Source organism: Neolamprologus multifasciatus, chromosome 23 (assembly GCF_963576455.1).
Source record: "Neolamprologus multifasciatus chromosome 23, fNeoMul1.2, whole genome shotgun sequence".
NCBI classification, from domain to species: domain Eukaryota; kingdom Metazoa; phylum Chordata; class Actinopteri; order Cichliformes; family Cichlidae; genus Neolamprologus; species Neolamprologus multifasciatus.
The window spans coordinates 16,395,482-16,420,863 of NC_140460.1; the positions used below are offsets into that span (position 1 = coordinate 16,395,482).

General features: G+C 39.0%; 1 protein-coding gene across 9 annotated transcripts in view; it reads right to left on the reverse strand.

The window, feature by feature from the left end:
• The window catches only part of naaladl2 (N-acetylated alpha-linked acidic dipeptidase like 2), a 490,790-nt gene that overhangs the window by 61,843 nt on the left and 403,565 nt on the right, over positions 1-25,382 (reverse strand). For all 9 annotated transcript variants that reach the window (XM_085150614.1, XM_085150615.1, XM_085150607.1 and 6 more), the window contains one exon: positions 22,802-22,891. In XM_085150614.1, coding sequence (XP_085006740.1) covers positions 22,802-22,891 — 90 coding nt within the window. The remainder of the gene's footprint in view (positions 1-22,801; positions 22,892-25,382) is intronic.

Consider the following 25,382-nt stretch of genomic DNA (forward strand, 5'->3'; position numbering starts at 1 on the left):
ACAAAAAAACAGCTGAACATGAGAGGTTTTTGGACCAATTTTGTGTTCTCCATTCTTTAAGCACCGGTTTGAGCATCATTTAAGCACCGGCACCGTTTCACAAGTACCGGTTTGGCACCGGTATCGGATAAAACCTAAACGATACCCATACCTACCCATGATATCCAAGTGACTTCTTCAGTCTCAGCTGACTGCAGGTTTCCCCAATCCTATAAACATAATCATTCCAGGTTCTTAGCTAGCTTTGGGTTAGCATGCTTTCTGTGCTTGTAAAGACCTGAAGTTAGGTTAACAGCACAACACAGTTGCTTCTGTCCTGGATGCAGCTGGCATTAGACTATCACACCCTTGTCTTTTTGTACAGGTGACTGTTATTGTGATTTGGCACTACATAACTAAAACTAAATTGAACTGAATACAATATAAATAAAAATAATGTCCATATCCCCACTGTCCACTGCTCAAAAGCTGTAGACTACTCCACCTTTTTTCTCTGGGCAAACAAGGTCAAATCAGCTGGCCGTACTGCAAGTGCAAAGTCAAACTGTCATATAGTATGAGGTTATGAAAACAAGCTAGTTTTCAGTTTTATAGACTTTCAAAAACCAACTTGTTGCACTCATTGGCCTCAAACTGAATACTGAATATTTTTTCTTATTATAAAGCAAGAAGTGATGTAGCAACTTGATGTGATGGAGATAATGGAATAAACCTGAGGTTTCTTTTTGCTTTTGGTGGCCTCAAATGGAACTGATCCTCTACCCTAAGATTGATGTGAGGGAACCTCCAACCAGTTACTAAGTAGCATACTGACACTAACACACACACACACGCGCACACACAATTTAATTGCATTAAAGAACATGCCATACATTGCTTGGATGCTGCAGCACTCTATACAGCTGCTCTGCGAAAACCAGTTCTCAGCTCTGGGAAATATGAAACAGGGCCTCAGATGAGCAGGGCAGCAGTTTAATCATTAGGCCTGATGGATGAAGGCCTGAGCTGGGCAAAGGAGGAGGAAGAAAGGGATGGAGGAGGAGGAACATTAGACAAGAAGGATGGTGGGAGATGGCGGGTAAGTGGGAAAGAACGAGTGGCTGAGAAAGATTTACAGGAGATGCGATGGAGGTAGAGCGAAGGAAAGAAGGATGAACAGAGGAAGACGTGCAGGCAGCCGCAGAGGAGGATCCGTCTAACAAATTACCTTCTCCTCTATTACAAAGGCTGTCAACCTGGACGCCTCTGTCAGCTCTCATACCCACTCATGCCTGTCTCAGTTGCACACACTTTCCCATACACAATGACCTATAGGTACAACCTCAGTCACCCACACCAACCAACACATACATATGACTTACACTTGCTTCACCGCTTTCTCAAAGATGCACATGCACAAACTCTACCTCCTGTTAACAGGTGATAAAGGAGCTTGTCATTGCAGCGATAGCGACTGCAGCTGTAGTAACGTCACTGCAACTCCTGGGTGAGTCAGACAGAAGTGACTGTAGCTGTCAGATATGCATGTTTTATAGCAGCCTGTTGTAAACTGTGCTGTTAAGACTGAACGTGTGGCTGGTTGGCTGACTGACTGACTCAAACACTTCCTCACTGGCTGGCTCACACGTTGACTGGCTGACTAGCAAAGACATTATCATCTTTTTTCTCTAGCGTGTCTGTCTACACAGTACACGTAGGTGCCGATTTTTCACAAGTGTACAGGGACAGTACCTCCCGTCCTCAGAACCACCACCAACCCTGTACACAGAATCAACCACAGAAGATACCTATTTGCTTTTAAGATTTTGGACTTTCTTTCAAAACTCAGTACTCGTAAAAATAAATAAATAGATAAGTAAGCAAGCTGTGGCACAGGTCACATTTTGTGTCAAAATGTGATCAGTTTCAGGAATACAAAAATACAATTGACCTGTTTCTAAGTCATGCCAACTTGAAAAGTCAATCCAAATGTCTATAGAATATGCATGCAAGTGTCAAGTTAAGCTGTCTATAGACGATGTGCCAAAAACCCCCTTAGGCCAAATGTCCCAGTGCTTCACACAGGCAATCCACCACTGTGATTACCTTTCTCCTTTGCCCCTTTAGTTTGCAGTCTAGACTGCAATCTCTCGCATGTGATTGGCCTTGAGACCAAAGTGCTGCTGATCAGTTTCCCAGCTGCACTCTGGCACACTTATTGGAGAGATGCCCAGTCCAGGGCTCAATCCCAATGTCCACACTAACAGACTCAGAGATTTTGAGGAATGTTTCTGCTAAGACGGCAAGGGTTTAGGCTTGTCCCGCTGGCCAACTGATAAGCGCACTCGGGCTCTCACTCATTTTGAGCCGTTCATGCACACTTTATTGAAGTTCACATTTCTCAAGACTTTGCCCCAGTTTAAAACTTCATGAGATATAAAACATGGGGTTACTAAGGGAAGCCCCAAAGCATTAAAAAAGGAAAAAACGTGTGGTTGTGTGGCTAAAGCAAGCAAACCTTATAAGCTAAAAGCACGGAAGCGCTTCAGATCAGCATGTCAGTCCCTCAAGGTCCTTGGCCATGAACAAACAAACAAAAAAAACTTCATGACAAAAAAGTTCACAAACCCACAGTAAATGAAAACAAGCACTTAATGCTGTCACATCATAATCAGCTCTTATGAACTCACCAACTCATTACACCTGTCCACACCGGGGATCTAAATTAAGTGTGACAGGGTTTAATGTTTACATCTTAGTGGGACTGGGTAAAGCACTTGACAATCATCAGATGTGTACTGCTGCTGCCACATCATTTATATTTACAGTTTTTTCTGATTGCTTAAGCACATTTTTTGTAACTATTGGCTATTTTTGCAAAACTCTACACACAAATAAGAAAACCTGTCACCCAATTATCAAAACATTGTAGTTCTCTTGCAAAAGCGAACACAGCTAGATTAACTCTTCACACCTTCGTAAAAATGGTGTTTTCGTATCAAACAGTACACACAAGCCATCATCTACTAAGCACACAATGCGCCAACTGCACACTGATGGTATGAATACAAAACACATCTGGCTTTTGCTTTCTCTGTGTACAGATGTCAATTGAACATTCTGCCTCTGCCCCCAACATCTGGACGTCTAGCAATTCTGTAAAGTAACAATTTCAGTATTTTTGCATGTATGGTACTGTTGTGTTTCTCATTAGAGTATGGCAGTGCTACAAAGTACTTACCGATTCTCATTTCGAAATGTCCTAATGATGCTTGCCACAGTGTAGCGGCTCAGTTTAGGCTGAACCCGTTGGCCAGCTTCCCTCAGGGTCATCCCATGGTTGATGACATGGTCCACTATTGTAGCCCTGATGTCATCAGTTATTCTGTTTCTTACTCTTCTTACCCTTCCTCTTTCCCCTCCTCGTCCTCTTCTTGCTCCTCTTTGTCCTCTTCCTCTAACTTCCTCTAACCCTCTTGCTTCTTCACCTCCACGTCCTCTTCCTCCAACTTCTTCACCTCCACGTCCTCTCCCTCGGCCTCCTCTGATTCTCACTCTTCTCACTCTTACTGCTCCTTCCATTGTACTCCACATAGACAGCTTACCTGTGGCCTGTTTATAGTGCTTAGGCTGATTGCAAAGTGGACTAATTATCTAAAACAGTTTTCACATCTGAAAGTGTGCCAGACAGTTGGCAAAATAGTGTTAATGATAGCCATACATGTGTATAATTTTGCTAGGAGTGTGTTGGAAATTTGGTAATTGAGTGTAAGCAGTGAGTTGTGCCTACAGTTTTGCAAAGTGTGTGTTACAAAATTGCAAACTGAGTGCAAAGCAGTGTTTGTGCTTTTAGTTTTGCAAACTCAGTGAGTGGTTTTGCTATAAGTGTTAATAGTTTTAGGAATTGTGCTATAAGAATCACAGTTAGGGTTTAAGCATTCAGAAAAAACTGTAATACGTCATTGGGGACAGCTGCAAATTCATGTGAGTAAATCTCCATTGGTTCTCTCATTAGTTTTTATACTTTGATAATTTTGTTGTTTTAAGTCTTTGGGCTGAACTGTACTTTAACGAGGCACTCTTTGAAATACCTGGTGATTGGGCCAGGATTAGTTAAAGCGAGTGCCTCGTTAAAGTACAGTTCAGCCCACAGAGCTACAAAGAGAAGGGTGTTTCTGCCAGTTTATTTCATTTAGGTAGGGAGTACAGTTTCATTTGCTTTTATATATTTCAAACTAGAAGTTAAATAGCAGCTCTGTTTGGGCCCTCTTTTGGCTTTTTTTTTTCAACACCTACCTATTTCAAATTAAGATAGCATCTTTTGTTTACCTTTTAAAAATCTGTAAAACTAATAACCTTGTTTAGTCATATTCATGTGATTTTATGTTGCTCTCTTTAGCAAAATATTGTTTGACCATTTTGGAGAAAAAAAGAACATTCATTACATTTTAGTGAAATGTCAGTAAAATATAGGAACATTTATTGGTAAAGTTTGATATGTGGACTACGCTGGCTCTGACAAAAAGAATGCATGAAAAGCTGGCATGTGTGTCAATAAAGCTTTAAAATTGTAGATTTAAGATGCATTGCAAGCAGTGAATGTAACATTTTCCTTTTGCAATCCAATGCAAACACTTCTTTTGATTGTTAAAACGCCATTAAATGCATTTTAGAAGGTATAATCACTCTATAGAGATCACTGTTAAACTGAGTTGGCCTTAACAGTCTTCTCAATTGACGCTGGTCGCGTCATGTTGCTAAAAAGGTATGTGGAAGGAGTCCTTCAAATTGCAGGGGCTACATGGTAGACGGTGAACTGCATGGTTAATGAAATGTGGTTTAAATGTGGTCAAAGAAAACATTATGGTTAAATTAGCAAGCACCCTTTCCCACTGCCTTTCAGATGTCATAAATGTTGATTTAATAGAGGAGAAAATCAATTTAAAGCTTGATTTTTCCAAGGTAACAAGTGAGTGGATTTCTTTTGCATTTATTCATATGACGAGGTTTTCTTTGTAGCCTAGATACAGAAAGGTGCCTATTATCCATATCTATGAAAGTCTTTCCCACTGATGATCATTTATTGGATTAGTAATTCATTGTGCATGCAGGTGAAAATGGCTCTGATGCATAATTGCCTTCAACACTTCTAACGGATATCAGTGTAATTCTATGATAACCTATACACAATATATGATATAGATGTGTCGCAGTCAGGAAGTCTGATACATTAAAACACCTCCCTAACTGCTATACATTTAGCCAAATGTAGCTGATAATTTAATATGGTAACATTTCAACAAAGACACTGAAACAAGTCAGTCCCTCTGTGTCTCATTAAAGAAATCTTGTTGATCATTGCAGGCATTTACATTTAGTCTAAAAGCCTTTACACACAAAACCCGTCGCATATTCGGGAATATTTTGTGCATTAAAAATATTTAAATATTTTTTTAATTATTTATTTTTCTGATCCAGGATTGATTGCTCCAATTTTTTGGATTAAAATAAACAAATCACACAAATCATACCACTGCATTTGGCAACAAGAAAGCTTGTAGCACAAAACACATACAGGTACTGAATATGCAATGACAGGGAAATAGTAAAATAATGCTATTTCACCTCAGGCATACAGCTAGCTGCTGCTGCGGGTCATTTGGCTCTCCTCAGATGTGGTCCCAACTCTGCCAACAAGAGTTCAAACTGCCCACTGACTGAAATATGCATGAAATCGTGAATCAAACGATGGAATTCTCCCTCCTGCTTGGATGAACCTGAGTTTTTGTTTCTTCCTTTTCTTGTTTAGGACCAGCTCATCATCACTTAATGTCAACTTCATTTTTTCACATTGCTTTTGTCTATGACAGCTGCATTTGTTTTTGCTAAAATCATTTAGTTTGTACATAGAAGGACACAGCAGAAAGAGCATTTAAAAACCTGGAAACACCACAAACAATTGTTTAAGGATATGTTTTATATAGCACACTATATTACAACAATATTTCCCAATTTAGGTCTTCACTGTAATTCATCTGTCAATTGAATGACTAAAGATCTATTAGCATCTTTCTTTAGAATGTTTTCACAAAAGATGAGAGTCCATAATTCCAATTGGACAGTCACAGTACTTTGGATTTTAAGGTGAAACAGAAGAAAGGAACTAAATGACTCAAAAGCACTAAATTTTTCATGACATCTTAACCAAACTGTCCCCAAACCAGACCTAAAATAACTTGCCTCTAGGGAGTGAGCCGACTTAATTACATGCCCTGTACCTTTCTGTTTTCCACAAATTAAGTTCAAGTGCTTGAAGTGAAAGTCCAAAAGATTCACTGTGATTAGAGTTAACATTTGCAAGCATGATTATTTGTACACATACTGAAACATGAAGAGTAGAGGAGAGCTACAATGAGAAATACTAAAAAAAAGTATAGCCAGAGAGGTGAAAGTAAGAGTTCACGGTAAGATGGATTGTGAGGTCTGCATTATGCAGGTGTCTGGTCATCCTTCAGTGACTTGTGCCCTCCATAACAGGTGGCAGAAACACTGACTTGTGGGTCCCTGCGTGATAATAGTAGCAATACATTTTAATGATCCAGGGTCCCTAGATGACTGATTATATTTAACATAGTAACTAGGCTGAGAGGTTAAAAGATTTGGGCTAGAGCCTTCTCATGAAGAGGCTGATTTGTCATAGGCTGTGCTGTATCTGACATATCCACCTCAAAGATATAACTACACATTAGTTTAGAGTTTGCTGTCCACTTTGCTATAGCTGGAGAAAAGGCAGTGTTGTGTTTCAACAACGTTTCATTTATGATTTATTAATCTGGAATAACTAATAATGTTTCTTAACTTTAACTCTAACATGCAAAGTATAGCACATGTGACTTACTTGCCATTATTTAATTATGTGAACCAGTGAAAAGCATTTTTAAAATTCCTTCAAGAACGAAACAACATGGATTGTGTCAGAAAATGTTGGACCAACATTTCCTGTAAAATTTAGAGCAAGTTCAAACCAAAAATGGGAATTTTATAAAAAGAAAACATCTTTATTTTACATAAAGAAAAGCCACTGATCTATCATCTAAAGAAAAGAAAACACGGTTACAAAGGGCTAAAGAGAAGCAATGGGCTGGAGATGATTGAATGAAAGTGATGAGCAGTGGTGAATTACTAAGCATCACTTTGGCCATGGAGATTATGCTGCAACCTTTGTCTGGTGCTGTTCAGGGGGAAAAATATAAAGATGACTGCCTGAAAAAACACAAGCAAATTTTCCCACTCATTTATGATATAAGGAGTTGAGTGTCAGCTAAACGACTTGGAGAGATGGCAATCATTACCTCAGCAATTAATGAACAGGTAGACACTTAAATTAGTTCAGGACATTACAAAAGCCAGAGGTGGTACAGCAATGTTACTAATTGTCATGTTTTTGTTGATAATACTTTAATTTTTTCAACTAAGAATGATCCAATATTTTTTTTCTGTACGCAATTTGAAAAACAGAAAAAACTCACCAAAAAAGTAAATTGAATTTATTATGTTTAGTTATTAAATAAATTGCTTTCTGTTACATTGATGGTTTGTTTTCTACAAAAACAAGAACATCCTGCAAATGTGATAATTCTATGATTTTCATGATTTGTTGTTTTGTGCAATGCATTCCTCTTAGACGTCACTCAGGGGCGTAATTTCCAGGGGGGTTAGGGGGGCTATGACCCCCCCAATAATCAGATCCAACCAATATAGCCCCCCCAATAAAATTATGAATTATCTTGCACAAATAGGCTGTTGATTTTCTTTACTCGTTTCAGGTATTACCAGCAAAATAGTTGCATATTTAATCATCTGGGAATTTATCTTCCCCCCCAATGTTCAGCACAAAGTTACGCCGATGACGTCGCTCCAGCTAAGCTGTCAAATATTGCTGTGGTAGGTAAGTAGAGTAAAACCTTGGATGTTTAGGAAGATTATGTTGTGGATAATCAGAGGTATGTGACACATAAGAGTTGACAGTATATGTGCTTACAGTAGTAGCACTGGGCATAGTCTGAAATACATTTAGAGCTACCGACCATGTTAATTGTTTGTTCGATGGTGACCCTGGGGAAAGCCTGAGAGGCCACAGTGCCTCAGAAGGGCGAATCTTATCTCCAAAAAGCCCCTTAGCCTTAACAAGCAACAGCACAGAGATAAGTCCAATCTATCAACACAAGCCAAGGCTTTGATCTTAGTGGATGGAAAAGCCTCTGTTTTCCCTCCTCCTTTTTGCTCTGCTGTAATCTCTATTATATGGGTGCTTTAATGTTCCTTTGTTCTCGAGCATTTATCGAAAAAGCAGTGGACAAGGCCGACAAGCAACTGCATTACACACAGACGCAAAACCCATCAACCCATGCCATGAAAATGACTAACATTCTCTAGAGGAAGCAGGTTGATGTCCAATAAGAGCAGTCTGTTTTGAAAGACAAAATCTGTATACCAATGGGCTTCCAAACTATTAATCTGTCGAATGAACAGAAACAAATCCATGGATTATCTAACTAAACCAACAGGTTCAATATGCAAAATGAGACCCAGTCTGAAAAAACGTGATTATTAGATCCCACATGAATATGCCAAACAGAGCTTCACAACTGCTGCAACTTGCAGAAGTCTTATGTGGCACCAATTAGTGAGCATCAGATTCAAAATATTTGTATATTTTTAATACGTATTTCCCTCCACAGCAATTTGTAGTTAGACTCTAGGCTGCATGTCAAAAACACATTTTTCTCGTGTGATAATTATAAATCGAGATGTTGCCGGAACTGCCCAAGGGTTCAAGGTCTGACTCCTGAAAATCTCCTCTGCATTTCCAGCATACAGTTACATTAATTTGGACTCTGAACGCTTTTGATTCATATACTCTCAAATATCTGTTTACAGAAGGTCTGCATTTCTATGGACATCTGACAGGGTTTTCAAAGTCTGAACCTTTTGAACAAGAGTTTTTATTCCCGATAAAATTTGTTGTCTTCCTCCTTCCTTTCTAATCTACTACTGTATCCTCTTTTCTGTTGTGTATGAGATCATGAAAGCATCACCTTCAGATTAACTTTCTCACATGAAGTTCTCAACTTCCTTTACTGATCACATCTCGTGGCATTTGTGCTTTTTGGCAGCGATGAGAAATGGATGTTAAGTAAAGATGACAGAATTCAATAAAGAAGACACATGAGCCCAGACCTGGAAATAAAATGTATTAAATACCTTTCCTATTCATCTCCTTAACTCCATGAATCAGAATCTCTCCCCAGCATATTTAACTCTGTCTGCCAACTTTTTGCAACCTTCGTATACGTGCCATCTTCTTCTCTCTGTTTATTATTTTCATTTTTACTGCTTTTTATTCATCTATCTGGCTCCTGACACATCTTTATTTGCGTGTCTGATCTTGTGTATTATGTTAAGTCATTCTGTCCTTCTGTCTTCATTTCCTCTCACCAATCAATGTCTCTCTGGGAGGGACATTTAGTCTTCATCACCATCACCTCCATCTATATTTGCAGGCTTATCTGCAGTTTTCTCATTCTCCCTCTGTCCCACTCTTCATTTCTGGGCCTGTTTGTTCTATTACCATCTACCCTTCCTGTCTCCCTGCCTATCTTCTCTTTTTACTGCCCTCTGTGTTTCTGTTTCACTCCAAGACAAGGACAACAAATTAATTCCAGTGATATATAGGTGTGATACTACTACTTCTACTACTAACAATAGTGATTTGTTGTGCTCATACTTTTTCTTATTTCTGCTTTCTTTTTTCTTAATCTGCTGTAGTTGTGCACTCCTGTCAGGTTTAAGTCCCCCAGTTTGCCAGCCTGTATGTCTGTTCTATCCTTATTAGTATCACCAGTGTTTAATCTGAAACTTGCCCCAAATACAGTGCACATTCCATGTGTCTTGGGAAGAAAAAGATGTCTTGAATAATGTCCCGAGTAGGGATGGGTATCGTTTAGGTTTTATCTGATACCGGTGCCAAACCGGTACTTTTGAAACGGTGCCGGTGCTTAAACGGTGCTCAAACCGGTGCTTAAAGAATGGAGAACACAAAATTGGTCCAAAAACCTCTCATGTTCAGCTGTTTTTTTTGTAAAAAGATAACAATGTTAGCCTTTTCTGCAGCTATAGGGCATATATGGTATCACTCTTGGCTGGAAGCAGTGCTTAAACAATGGAAAAAACAAAAACTTTGTCCAAAAACCTCTCATGTTTAACTGTTTCCCACTTTTTATTTGGTCATTTTAGCCTTTTTGGCCAGGGTGAAGGGAGTATCTGCCATCAAACAAGAAGACAGCCGCATGTAGCTATGATGATGTTTGCTAGTTCACCTTACATGCATTAATGTAATAACGTGGTTAGCCTACTCAACGTAAATTATACACGAACAACATTAAGCTACTCACGCAGAGAAGAACGGCTGCTGCTGCATCATCATCCTCATCATTTCTGCTACACTGGCAGGGCTAGGGGCCAGGACTCTACTCTTCAGCTTTTTGGGGGATGTTGCTAACTCTTCGTCCGATAACAGGCACCACACCTGCAGTAGATGCGCTCGGTGTGAGGTCTCGCAGCAAGCTATCAAATACGTCGCATTTTTCGGCTTTTAAAAAAACCGCTATGCGTCGCCAGGTGTTTCATCGGATTTCAGGTGTTACCTCCTTTCCACAGTATCACCTTAAAGCACTTGTTGCAGGCTGCTGAGTTTGCATCTTTTGCTGTGAAGTACAGCAAGACTTTGACCGCTTCGCCTTGGGCATTTTTAACCTGTAGCTCTGCTCTAAAAGAACGTACGTACCTGGACCCGCCTACTATCCCCGGAAACGTAAAATGATTGGCTAGAATTCAAAGTGTATCACATCTCAGGAAAAAAAAGCACCGAAATAAAGCACCGAAATGTGCGCTGCTTTTCGGTCTGGTTACTACCGTTTATATCAGAACCGGTGCCATCATGGCACCGGATACCGGTACCCATCCCTAGTCCCGAGGCAGACTACAACCTCTGAGTCTCCAAGACTTTTGTCCTTTGTGCTTTTTGTCTCCACTAATAGTCAGCTCATGTTTTGATGGCAGTGTCTTTGCTTAATTTTGCTTTTGATGATATCAACTGAACCATTACCAATTTTACTGAGTAAGGACTTGAATAAGTCCTTACTCAATATTGAATTTATTGTTAGGGGTGCAACCAAAAATGGTTGAAACATGGTTGAATTGAATGAAACCTTCCAGTCACGACTTTTAAGTCAAAACTGAGAGGTACGTGACCGGAACTTTCTGTAACTTTCTAAAATGGCACTATCTATGTCATGCAGTGAGTGATTTGCTTGCTATGAAGGTAGGAAAGTACGTATCAATTTAACGTTTTTCCCATGCTCACTTTTTATTGCTCCCAAAACTTTCACTGCTTCAAAGTACACTGCGTGTAATATTATAAAGAAAAAAGTTTTCTCACATTCTTAGAGTGTTTTTTACACATATAAATGTTTACCAATCCAAATCAGTTGATGGGTTTGTAGCTTTTCGCTTCTTTTTTACTTGGTTTATTTTCACACAGAGAAAAATCCAGGTCAACTCCAAGTGAACCAAAATGCATGACTATAAACCACGTGAGAATATTACAGTAGTATGTCTGCTCATTGGCCAGATGTGTCTGGGGCAAGAAAAGTAAATACAGGAAGAAGGTGCTATGTTCAGGAATACTGGAAGACATCATTTCATAGTTATTAGCACCAAGATCACCTCCTACAAAGAGTCTTGGTGTGGTTGCTTTGGTCCGCACTTGCATATCTCAGAATTTGATTTAAACTGACTGCAGGTATGAAAACACTCTAATGACAACTGCTAACACTGCTTACCACTACTACTACTACTAATATTAAGAAGAGAAGATACAAAAATATGACACATCTCAGTTCATGTTGTGTTAGTTCTTTGTCATCCTAGGGCATCAGAGATGTTTGATGTCACAGAGATGTTTCCATAGTTTCCTTTAGCTTTTCTGCCACTGAAAGATCAGCCCTCTTTTTAAGAGAGACAAAATCTAAATTAGGGATCGTTGGGGAGTAAGTCACACATACGTTGGCCAGAAGAAGTTTATTGCTCTTTTGCAGCTCTGTTGCATTTTGTTTTGTTTTTACTTGTTCACAAAAAAGGGACAAAAATGTTCTGGATGTGTGAAAGAACAGCTTTGATAAGATAACAGCACTTGATGCACTGGATGTTAGCGAACACTTCACTGAAAACATTTTGCAGGCCTGTAACAACATTAACAGCTCACTTAATTTACATGGAAAGCACATCACTGCCTTCAGCAGCATTTAACAACCTTGCCCTCAGTTTGTGGATAGGGATGCAACGATACCAATTTTTTCAAACCGATACGATACCGATACTTGGATCTGAGTACTTGCCGATACTGAGTACAAAAATCGATACTTCTACCACACACACACACACAAATGCAATGAATTGGAAGACAGGTTTTATTTTATTCTCTGCCGATAAAAAATAAAATCGTAATAAAAATGACCACAAAAAAAATTTCAAGTGAAAAATAAGCACTTCTGTTAAATTATTGCAGAGTATCCATATTGTAATTTAACAAAATATCACTATCAACTATTGGGCACTGTCTCGAGCTTTCAGAATAATAAATAAACACTTCTGTTTGGAATAAAATAAATACAAATTAGGTTTGAGAATAAAATAAACTTTTAAATTATTGCAGAGTGTCCAATTTCATATCGCGGCTCGAGTATGCTGAGAAGACGGTTCAATCCTATGCTTTCCACGACCGGCATTGGCTGGTCATCCAGAGAAATAAAATGAGTCAGAGCCTCTGCTATTTTAACTGCCTGTGAATTTTCTCTTGACATTTTTCATCGCTTTTCCAAAACCTGAGTTAAAGTTGGCTGTTCCGGTCCACACTGCTGACATTTTGTTTAGCCTAGCTACAGCAGCCTTCAGTTTCTCTTTTTTTATCTGGAGCCGCCAGTCTGACTCGCCTAACCCTGTGCCTGTTTAGCGCGGGATGTCCCCCTAGTGACCAATCTAAAAAACTACAACAGAAATGACCAGCCACCCTCTGATTAATGAAATAAGTTGGTATCGGTTCATGGTATCGGTCAACTTTTACGAGTATGAGTACACACACATTTTACAGTATTGGCCCCGATACCCGATACCAGTATCGGTGCATCCTTATTTGTGGACATACTTTTTTTCTCTGTGGTTAAGATTAGGTTAGATTTAGGAAAATAAATCCACATTGTCAGGTGTGGGAAATCAACATTTTTTTTAAGAATTCACAGGAAAGTGTTGCTAACCGCAGCAATTATTAAAATCCAAAACGTAAGCAAAAAAGTGGGTTGAAGTGTTTAAAGTGCAAGGATTAAAATGGCCGAGTAAAGATTTTCTTTACTTGAGGCAAACATCACATTTATATTTACACTTGTATACCTACTGCACATGTAAAGTATATGGCTGTTTGACGCAAACCTAGCACTGTGCAGCAGGGACCTGCTACATGTCCTTGGCCTGATCAACGCCTGCCATGCTTTGCCAACTCAGAGGACTCCAGCTTGTATACACGACCACGTTTAGAAAATGTGCTACTCTGAGAACACTGCACACTTAGAGGCCAAGGGAGGCAGAGGAGAGAAAGAACAAAGAAAGTGAAAGATGCATGCTGTTGCCACCTGCCACCCTCCACCCTTCCAACCAAGCTGTGTCCAAAACCGCACTTGACAAATGAGTTCAGGGACATAGAGCATAGGCAAAGTCCCTGAGCTACAACACTAACAATGCACATGCACCATTCCATAGAGAGTCAGGAGGTGGTTCGGTATTGCTGTGAGGATAAAACAGAGAGAATGATACACAGAGAAAGACGATAAAACACTGATGCAATAAGAAGAGAGAAAGAAAAAAATACATATTCATATCTGAAATTGTTAAACGGAAGAACATGACACATACATGCATTAATTTTCTCATTTTGTGACACCAGCTCAACCTACTGCATTGTAGTGAGACTGTATATCAGATGTATATCAGCTAATGTCCACGACGTGTTGTTGCCATGAGCTATTTTTCTGTCTTCATTAAGAGTTCAACCCTATTCTCTTTTAGAGCCACTCAATTTTAAGGATTGAATGTTCATTCTGACTGAACTCTATGATTTTAAGGAATAATTAATTTTATTTGAAGCAAATACAAATTCTGCCCTGTCACACTGGAATGGAGAGTGAGCTCATTTGTCTTTTAGCCATCTATCTTTGGACACACTTAGGATTCTGCCTTAAAATGACCCCAGCTTTCTTTTAAGTATTTTTGGGGAGTGCTTTCTTAAAAGGAAAGCTAGGAGAGAGAAGAAAGAGAGAGCGAGAGAGAGACTGGGAAGACGCACAGCAAATGGCCATGAGCAAATTCAAACCCGGGCATCTGCAATAGCCATATAACATATGAGGTGCCTGTTCAACCCAGTGAGCTAAACTAGCACCCTGACCCCAGCTTTCTGAAGTCATATTATTGCTGTAAGTAATTTGTTTCGTCCTGAGATGACTTGCTATTTGCTGGTGCAATGCACTAATGTCCTCACAGGCATAATCTTATTTGTTCTGCTGTATGATGGTGACAAAAAAAGAGTAACGATTAGGATTATCTTGAGATTTCTGTTGATTTGATTTTCAGCCGAGCGACCATTTTTTGTGTGTGATTCACAATGTTGAAGGAGATGTGATTTATTTAACTAACAATAAGTAAATAAATTGATCAGAATATTTGACATAGACAACATGCAGGTATTACTATTAGTAGAATCCGTTGACACAAAAACTAAGTATGTTTTTATGTTATTATGGTATACTTACTAACTTGCATGAATTAAAAAAAACTTTGTTCATTATTGCTATAAGATATGCAAAAGTGTTTGTGTCTCCATGTCTCTTGCAGACTTGCTGACATTTCAGAAAACACACACACACACACACACACACACACACTTTCCTGTTCCCTATACTCAAAAGGACATTACAGTGATATACATTCTTTTCCTGGTGACTTACCATATCTGTAACGTGTGCTCATCCTAACCTCGTCTTGTATGTTTTCACCCATATTTGAATGATTTTGTTCATAAAGACTTTGACCCGATGAGGGGCGTTTGGTCACCACAATGGTTTCATTCCTTCACAACATAAGTCCAGGCACACAAACATACACACAAGTCCAAAAGAGGTCACAGACTTCTCTGCCTTTCTGTATTCCTCTCCCAGTCTGAATATTTAACATGGAGAATAACATCTCTGCCTCCTCCTATTTGCCCTTCATGATGACATGTTGTGTCAGTGTACTTTTGGCCTTCTCTCCCTCTCTTCCTCGCTCTCTCACTCTCTCTCTCTCTCCCTTCATTTTACAACCTGCACAAATAACATCTGGCACTTTGCCTGATCTCCAAGGATGTGATGATTAAGGCCAAATGACAGCGCTATTTCTCCTCCGCCCACCATGGCTGCAACCTTCCTCATAGACACGGACGAGCTTTGCCAGAGATTACAGGACTCATCTGTAAATAAAAACTTTATTTTTCTGTCTATGTGATAAAAAAATAAAGGGTAAGTACGAAACAAACCTGAATGTTTGGCATGAATTGTCAGCTGGGCAGATTTTTTTCTCTAAATGTCTGAAAACACAGGGCAGAGATATACACTCCAGGGTTTAAACCACTGATGTGCCCAAATATTTGACCATTTGATTGTTGCTCACTGGGTAGGTGAGTCACTGGTTTTCAAAGACCTTTAACATTTTTTTCTTCATATAAGCACTTAAAAAAATCTTGTCTGTCCATCTAAAATGCAGAAAACTGCAATACTCCTACTTTAGATTTTCTGTGTGCATACAATCGTCCTCACACCCTCCTTTTGTTACAACCATGAAGTGCAACCTAACCGTTTGTCATTCTTAAAAGCACATTAGATGTGACCCTTTTCCTCCCGGAACATCACCGCCCAAATTTAAATGGCATACTGCTTGAATCATTTATGATAACTGCACACAAGTGTGCAGTATTTTAAAGGTATAATTACAAGCTTAACAATTTACGTGACTGTGCAAAAAACTTAAAAAACATTTCAAGTAGTACAGGCGAGGAAAGCGGTTAGGGCAAATTGGCCAGGATGAGTTGATTGAGAAAGCAAGCGTAATTAAAACTGTTGGTTTTAAAGACAACTGGAGAACTTCAAATAATAGAAGTCGATGTTATAAAAAACATTTAAAGCTACATTGTGACATCATTTATTGTAGGAGGCTGAAACTAAAGCAGAGAAAGGTCAAATCTGACCACTGGAACTAAAAACTAGCAAACAGGACAGGACGATAATAATAATAATAATAATAATAATAATAATAATAATAATAATAATAACAATAATAATAATAATAATAATAATAATAATAATGGATTGCATTTATATAGCGCTTTTCGAGACCCTCAAAGCGCTTTACAATTCCACTATTCATTCACTCACTGGTGGAGGCAAACCACAGTTGTAGCCACAGCTGTCCTGGGGCAAACTGACATAAGCGAGGCTGCCATATCGCGCCATCGGCCCCTCTGGCCATCACCAGTTGGTGAAGTGTCTTGCCCAAGGACACAACGACCAAGACAGACAGTGTATCTCATTGCCTCGAGTTTCTCTAAGAAAAATGTTTCTGGGACACCTGGTCTTAGCGGTAGGAAGCATACAGAACAATGCGAGACCTAGAAAGCTCTGCTGCTCAGTGAAAGACATAAATTAACACTTAATAAAAGCCGATCCGTGACCTTTTCCATTGTGTTTGCAAAAGTACAGTAACTCACATGAGAGAGTACTTATTTAGTGGTTATAAAGTGAAACTTATTGACCCAAGCCAGTATCTGTGTCAACCCACAACTGTGGATAAAGTTGGAGGCGATACGAAGCATGCTGCAATAACGTGAAACACGTCAAACCACAAGAATGACCTGCCATTATTGTTTGGTATTTGTTTTTAAGGTCAGTAAGTTTCTACCTTTTTTGTCCAGATGACTGGAAGAGGTGCTGTTGAATGAAAATCAAGGGAGAAAAATGAGCTGCCAACCAGGTGCTTTTTAGGCGAGCAATCACCATCCAGCAGGGATGGGATGGACATGAAGGTCACCTGCACTGTGAACAATGACACCTTACGCTGCCGGTACACACACATGCACAAATGACCACACACTCACCATTCAAACCTGTTTTGCTTACATTTGAGCTGAATTTAGATAGTGCAGTATCAATTGTTGGCAGTTAAATAACTGCAGAAATGGAGTTCCAGCTTTTTGAAAGCATAAAAAGAATGAAAAAAGACAAAATTGCATTCAGTCTTTTTGCGTTTAAGCTTTATGTTAATCTCTATGTCATACAATGATTCATTAGTGTCCCTTTCCATCATAGAAATTGCAGCTGTGTATGGTTTTAAATGGACAATAATTCATTTTATCATTTATCATTATTCTAACTGGGGCACTGTGGTTGTTATGCTTTTGTGAAATGAAAGAAGAAAATGAGCTGTAGTTGCTTTTTTTCTTCTTTTTAGAAGACTTCTATTACCCAGGAGCTGCGGGAAATAATTAGTAATAAATAGTCAGTAATAAACTTAACTCATAAATCTAGATATAATTTCCAGGCACACACATCTGGTAATCCGTTTATGGCAATCCCCATTGAGACACAGCATTGCACCAGGTTTTCTTTATGTGTGCGATCTCCACAACAAGCTTTACACTGTGACAATAAACACAGTCAAGACAAATAATCATAAAATAATCAACCTATATAAATGCCAGTGATTTCAGTTATTTGTCTGCTTCTATCTGGTTCCATCTCCACTCTCTGCATCAAAGAATAAAAATGTCTTTTGTTTACAGAGAACAAACCTACACAGCAGTAGGACGAGCTACTACAGTTTTGCCAGGGTGGTACTTGTAAACTAAGTGTAATTTCTCACATATGAGGTGCCAAGGTAGGGACATAACAAAATGAAGTGTCTTCATTTAGAGCTGGGCTCCATAAAAGATAATGAAAATGTCACTGTGCCTTATATAATTTGTATGCTGTGACAGCTTACCACAGTGGTGATAGCTATGGTAAGCTGGTGGCATTTATAAGCAATGAGAGTGTTCCTCCTAACAGCAAGGGCTATTTTAAAAAGGTCCTGTTAGCTGAGATGGAAATCCTAATTTGGCAACATCTTATATAAGCAGTGTGAATTTATTCTGACTTTTACAGAGGTGTCATTGTAGAGGAAAAAATATGTCACAACTATAGCAAAAGAACAAGAAGGACGGCTGCAATCACAAGGGATGGCTTTGGATAAACATGCACTGCATTTAACCTCCAGTTGCATTTTTTATTTCCCTGAAACACCTTACAAGTTTTCTGGCATGCTGCCCTGAATGTGCATATTTTCAAAGATGTGAAACCACATCTCTGCTTTTGCTTTTTTTTTTTTCAGAGTCAGGGCTTCATTAGATCTGCTGTACTGAGGAACTGAACATAAAGTGATTGTTCCTGCAAAGCCTGCTCATCTCCAGTAAATATCAATAGATTCTGGGCATTGACTGTTGCAGCTAAAATGGATTGTGACTTTTTATGCTTTACTTAGCTAATGACCCTGCTAATTTCATTTGCTACACCAGCTAAGTGACTGACAGCAGCTGGCTTTGCAGCTGCCTAGCAACAGCAAAAGCCTGTTACCAGTGTTCCTGCATCAGGGGTGTACAAACTTTTTTCACTGAGGGCCACATATAAAAATATAGGAGGGGCGGGGCCACTTACTAGAAATTAGGTATGTAACCTTAACTTTACTGTATTAAAGTTAGAAAAATCACTTAAAAGTGGTCAAATGTGTTATATTGTTGAATATAATTAAAGACAAAACTGCCTTCATTACAGCTTTCCATAAATGGATCTTTATTGATTTATTCAGAAAAGGCTTTGGTAGCTCATTCTCAGAACAGCAGCCTCAGATTTCTTATTAGACAGAAGATTTACAGTACAGAGAAAAAACAATAAAGGGGAAAATGGGACGGGTATTTCAAGTTTGTTATTTGAGTTATTAGGCTTAGCAACACTATTAACGTTCGTTTGAAACCGTTATAACAGACTGAACTGGACTTAATAACAGGAGTGCATATAATTTTAGTAAATTATTCTGGTGAGTATCAGCTGCGCTGGGTATGTAAATCGGGCCATCCAGCTGCGGTGCTGATCGCCACTCGTGCCAAAAATCCGGACAAATGTCACTTGATCAAGATGAGATCAGCTGACTTTGTGTGTGCGTGCGCTGTGCACAGCGGTGTGTACTCTGTGTGTTAACAAGAAAAACGGATATAAGAAAGTGGTGTGCAAAAGCAGGGTAGTGACAGAATTGATGCGCATTATTGATATTTGAAGCATGTGTACCTGCACATTAACACGCGGGTACTATGGAATATATTTGTTACTCACCTAAAGCGCTCGTGCTCTCGTCCACTCCCCGCAAAAAATTAGCAGCTTTGTGGTGTCTGTGGCATCGGAGCTCATTATTCCGGGCACATTATTTCGGTGACTTTAACGAGGCCGTGTTTTATGAGGTCTCCATCTGAAAAAGGCTTGCCATGTCTTGCGATGAGTTGGGCGACCTCATAGCTGGCTATTGGAGCCTTTTCCTGGACCTTTTGAGCACGAAAAAAATACTGTTGCTGACCCCGCAGGATAGCTACCCTTTGCTTTAATTTCTGCTCTCGCTCAGCACGAGTGTAGGATGCATAGGCCTAATATTTGTTTTCATAATGACGTTGTACATTATACTCTTTCATAACTGCCACAGTTTCAGTGCAGATCAAACAGAAACACGTCCCCTTGAATTCTTTGAAGAAATATTCACTCTCCCAACGTGTCTGAAATTTTCTGCACTCCCTTTCTACCTTTCGCTTCTTTGGTTCTGCCATGTTTAGTAACTTGTAGTGATGGGTCGTTCGCGAACGAAATGGCTCTTAGAGCCGGCTCTTTGACGTGAACGACGCGACCGGTTTCTTATCGCGAGCCGTCACGTGGTTTGTTTTTTTTCTTTCTTTCTCTCAGCCTCTCTCTCGCACTTTTTTCCAGCTTCACTCAGCACGTGAGCCTTGTGCTTTACGCTGGGCAGAGGGGGGGAGGGGCGGTAGTTACACTCAGTAGCACAGGAACAGAGCCAGAGAGAGAGAAAGAGAGCCAGGGACAACAACGTCACATTAGAAAGGTATAGTAATCATCCACAACTATTTTCAGTTGCAGATGATAAAGAATTCAGAAAGTTTATTCATGCAGGTCCATATGACAGAGAATATGCATCTTCTTTTTGTTTTCATATTTTAATTTATGTTTAATTGTGTTGTGGTTTGCAGTGTTTTGTGTTGTTTCACTTTAAATTTGTTAAAGGAAAAAGCTGAAAATTTAAATAGTTAAAAGTTGAAATGTGAATAGTTGATTTTTGTATTATATGATTTATTTATTACATTTTATGTGGAGTGAATAAATAAAAGTATATTTATGGTGGCCCCTAGAGACAAAGCACATACAAACTTCAAATCACGTACGAACCCTGAAGCACGTACAAACTCCAAAACACGTAAAAACACGTACAAACTCCAAAACACGTAAAAACTCCAAAACATGTAAAAACACGTACAAACTCAGAAGCACATAAAAACTCAAAACACGTACAAAACACAACAGAAGTGCTCCAGAATGCTAGGGCGCAGTGTTGAGCTTTTGTTACCTAGTGGCTACACAAGCCAGCAAGTACCAACGACCGGATTTGGTGTGTGGTAGTAACAGGTAAATGAACATTGTTTTTAAATTATTTGAATATATATGAGTGCCTGTGTATAAATACACAAACATGCTTTCAATTGTGTAATTTAAGTGATCTAGTAGCTCTGCTTTGGAAGTTCAGTTCATGCTAGAAATGTGTTTTGGAGTTTGTACGTGTTTTGTCTCTAGGGGCCACCGCATATATTTATATATAAACATATATAAATAAAACCACTTTTTTTACGTTAGTAATTCCTTTTGTGCATAATTTAATATTATTGTTAATAATAAATTAATCAAAGCAACAAAACAACCTGAAGAGCCGGTTCGGAGCCGAAAGAGCCGGCTCTTTTTAGTGAGCCGAACCGAAAGAGCCGGCTCTCTAAAAAGAGCCGGAAATCCCATCACTAGTAACTTGGGGTAAATTTCTTCTGTGATTGTCTTTTTTGGTGGAGCAACTGCCTTGATCAACAGTAGCGCCCCCTGGTGTTAAAACTAAGAAGTGCAATACACTCAAGCAAAAGTTGAAGTGCGGGCCATATTCTGTTCTATTTATAAAATTGTTTGCGGGCCAATAAAAAATGGATCGCGGGCCGCAGTTGGCCCGCGGGCCGGAGTTTGGACACCACTGTCCTGCATGTATGATGCACCACCCGTTTCGAAGCATAGCAGGTATCAGATTCTGTAACACAACGCTAAAGACTTTAAAGTAGAATGGGCTAATTATCAAAATGAGTTAGTCCTCCAACAGACTGGCACCATGTCCAGGGTCTATCCCGCCTCTCAACCTGTTGCACCTTGAGGACGGCCTGGGATAGGCTTTAGCCTACACCACAACAATGAACTAGACAAGTGAAAAACAAATGTGTAGCTGGATTATCAAATTTAACATTACTTTACATTATTATAAATAACAAATTTTTGCAAAATGACCCAGTTTGTTCTTTCCATCTGCAAAAGTTGTCCAATCCAATTAAACCTTCCTTACAAAGCAAGGAATACTGATAAGATTATTGCAGTAATAATAATAAGAATGTTTGTGGTTTTGTTAATAAAATGATATTTGACTGACAAATATTTTGATTGGGAAAATCTTGTGAACAGAAAGCCACACAGCATGTATTTACGCGTGAAGGATGTCTCATTTGTTGCATGGTGAACTGGCTTGTCTGGACTGTCACGGGCATCAGCAGCCAGCATTACAACCTTGTGGTGCAGCTCACTTATTGTCTGTCACTTGGTATATGTCTACAATTTGAGACTGTTTTCTCTCCTCTTACAAGTGAGATTGTTTTGTTGCCTTTGGTTTTGGCTCTATTTGATTAAAGGATAATATTGAAATTTGCGTACATAAACTTGCAAACTTTTCTAGAATATCTGAAAATGGCATCAGTGGGATATTTACCAAGGTTGTCCAGCAGCCATCAAGGTAACGTTTGTGATTTTGGCAAACTATTTTTCCATAACGCTTAGACATTGAGTAAAAGTTGTTATCCCAGGTTCATTCAACACAGACATGCTTACAGTGTAGTATTTTAGCAATTTCTGATGGAGGAGATAATCTCATTTGGGACAAGAAAGTTTAAACCACATTTATGGCATGGGCTTTCTTCAGCAGTGCACTCAGTGATATCAAACTATACACTCCTTTACTTAGGGTTCTACCTTTCAGATTTTATGCTCTGTTTACCAACATTCCTAACCAAGCCCTTCCCAAGTCAGGATAAACCATGAACGTATATGCTTTTTCATTTTTTTTTCCAACTGGAAGAACTTCATATTCTTTACATTTGTCTCCTAATTTTGTCAAAATTCACAGCATAGAAAATACCATATGTAGCACAGATGTCCCAAATCAAGAGATCCTGCCTTACATGGTAAAGTCGTTATAACAGTCACAATTCTTGCTAGAATTAGAAATAATTACATGGTCCTACCTTAGCAATGGTCTCATGGAACTTGAAAAGTGGGTCCAGGGTTTCTGGTGACTCTGAAGAAAACTGGGCCTCTGACAGAAAACTGGTGGTCTAAAAGAAAAGGGGTGAATAAAAAGAGAAGAAAAAAGTCTTAAATATAAGATGACAAAGTTACTGTGTCCCGTCTTTTAAAGTATGAGAAGCATTCCACGTTAGTGAGGGACAACAATGATTTGTTTCTCCATAGTATTAAATAATAATACACCTTTCCCTCCAGTTTCTTGTTTTTTTCCATATATTCTAATTTGTTCTCTTCTATTATAAGCGGGAAAAGGTGGAGTGACCTGTCAAGTTTTTGACAGGAAACAACAGTAAATGCTCTCAAGGCCACAGAGCTGCTCAGGTTTTGTGTTGTGGTGTCAAACACACACACACACACACAAACTCACAGGCGGACGGCTACACAAAGTCAACCATGACTACACGCCACCTAAAATTACCTCACTGTCACCTCAGTATACTATGTAACGTCCTCAAAAAACAAAGTACCTCACTGTGACTTCAAAGTCATTGTGCTGTCTTTGTAGAAGTTTCTTTCTTTCCTTTTTTTACCTTCTTTTTTTTTTCAAATAGAGTCAAACCAAACAGCAGAGAGTTCATAATATCAGAAGTTCAAACATGGCACACTGCAGCAGTCTTGAACATCCTATTAGTTTTTATTTATTTTATTTTGACCGGTGTCAGTGCTTTCAACAGGAAAAGTAAGTGTTACTTTTCAGTTATTTCTCCATGATAGTACAGGATATTTATATTATTATCATGCTATGAACAGGATATTTTATATCCACATAAAATAGCATTTTTTTTCCTTCTCTGTTCTCAACATTGTTGCAATTGCTGGCACCACAAACCTGCAAACTGTCAGGTCTTCTTCTTTTCTCTGTTTGCCTTTCCCTCACATCGAAGGGTCAAAGCAGGTGGCTGCCCTCCATGAGCCTAGTTATGTTGGTGGTTTTACTGCTGTTTCTCTTCTCGCCTGACTGTCACTAAGAGTTATCTCGTATGTGAGCACTTTGTTTTTTCTAGCCCCATCACTAAACAAGTAAAACTGATACTGATTCTGCAGAAGCTTGTCATTTAGATATATATATCTGTATATATATACCTTTACCTTATGTGATTTTGTTTAGGCAACGTTTGTGTTTATTGTAAACATCACTCATTTAGGAAATTATACAACTAAAATGAGTGAAAATTGCAGATAAAAAATGAAAAAGGTACAATATGATCTGTTGGTACAGACATTTACATTCAGTTACATTTATCTTCACTAATTTCTCACTCATTTGCACTTATAGAATCTACTCTTTAGCATTTCAATAATATAGCCTGTTGTGATGTACACTCTCCGGGAATTCTGTGCTTCTGTTTTGCTGAGTGAATTTTTTGTTGTAGTAGTTTGCTACTTAGCACTAATTAGCAGGCATCTGTGTCTGTAAGATGCATCCATATGGGTGTATCTCGCTAACCAAGTTCGGTAGCAGAGGCTGATGACTGATAATGGTAACCTCTTGTTAAAAATCAAGATGGCAATGGTGAAGAAGATTCAGGGGTTTTGGCTTCAAAATGCATTTAAAATTTAAGGATGACTTCATGGTAGTTAAGCCTATCTTTTGGTAAAATGTAACAAATGCACCATTTACAAATGTAAATCAAGCTTTCAGAGTTCGGTTTAAACTTGTAGGATGCTGTACAACATTGTGATGGACTGGAACAAACGCTCAGAAGTGCATGACTCACCGGGCACCCTCAGGATACTGGAACAAAAACAAATGTTAAAGGGAAAAAAAAGTTGAATTCCCCATAGATGATGGGGTGAAACTGGCAATGCACTTAACTAGACAATATAGCAGCCACGGTGAGTACACAGGGAATAGAAGTTTTACTTAACAGTTTGCATATTTATGCATTCCAAGAAGAAACAAGGAGAAAGTTTTCATCAAACCCTGTGTGCTGCCTCTGAATAAATATGTGAATTATTGAACGCAGCATCTGCCTCAAAATATGCCCCTGTTGTTGATGTCAAGTTGCATATGTGCAAAGTTCCCCCAAAAGAATCCTCACCTCCTGCATTCAGAGGAGAAGAATTAAAATGAAACGCACGGATACAGCTGTTGTGCCCTCGCACAAAGACATGGCTTCAAGAGGTATTTGAGCCCCGTGGATATCTGTAGCTGTCACTCTCTGTGGTCAGACTGCTTTTTTCTGAAACTTTTGATGAGGACTTTAAAAATCATTGCTGTCATGATGAGGATAACACCGCACACACCTACGCCGACACACACTGTGTTAATTAATTTTCCCATTTAAATAAATTATTCCTTGTAATCACAAAGCTGCATGTTGTTGTGTTGCTCAGTTAATATTTTGCTTTTAGACATTTTTCACAAGCACCATTTCCCAGAAGCATCAGTGCGTCACATGTTAACAGATGGAAGAATTAGCGGATGGCTTGTATTCAAAGACTGATAAGCAAGACATCCGAACAAAGAAGTTAAGAGAAGTCAAAGGTCAAAAAATGACAATGAATATGGTTTGATCT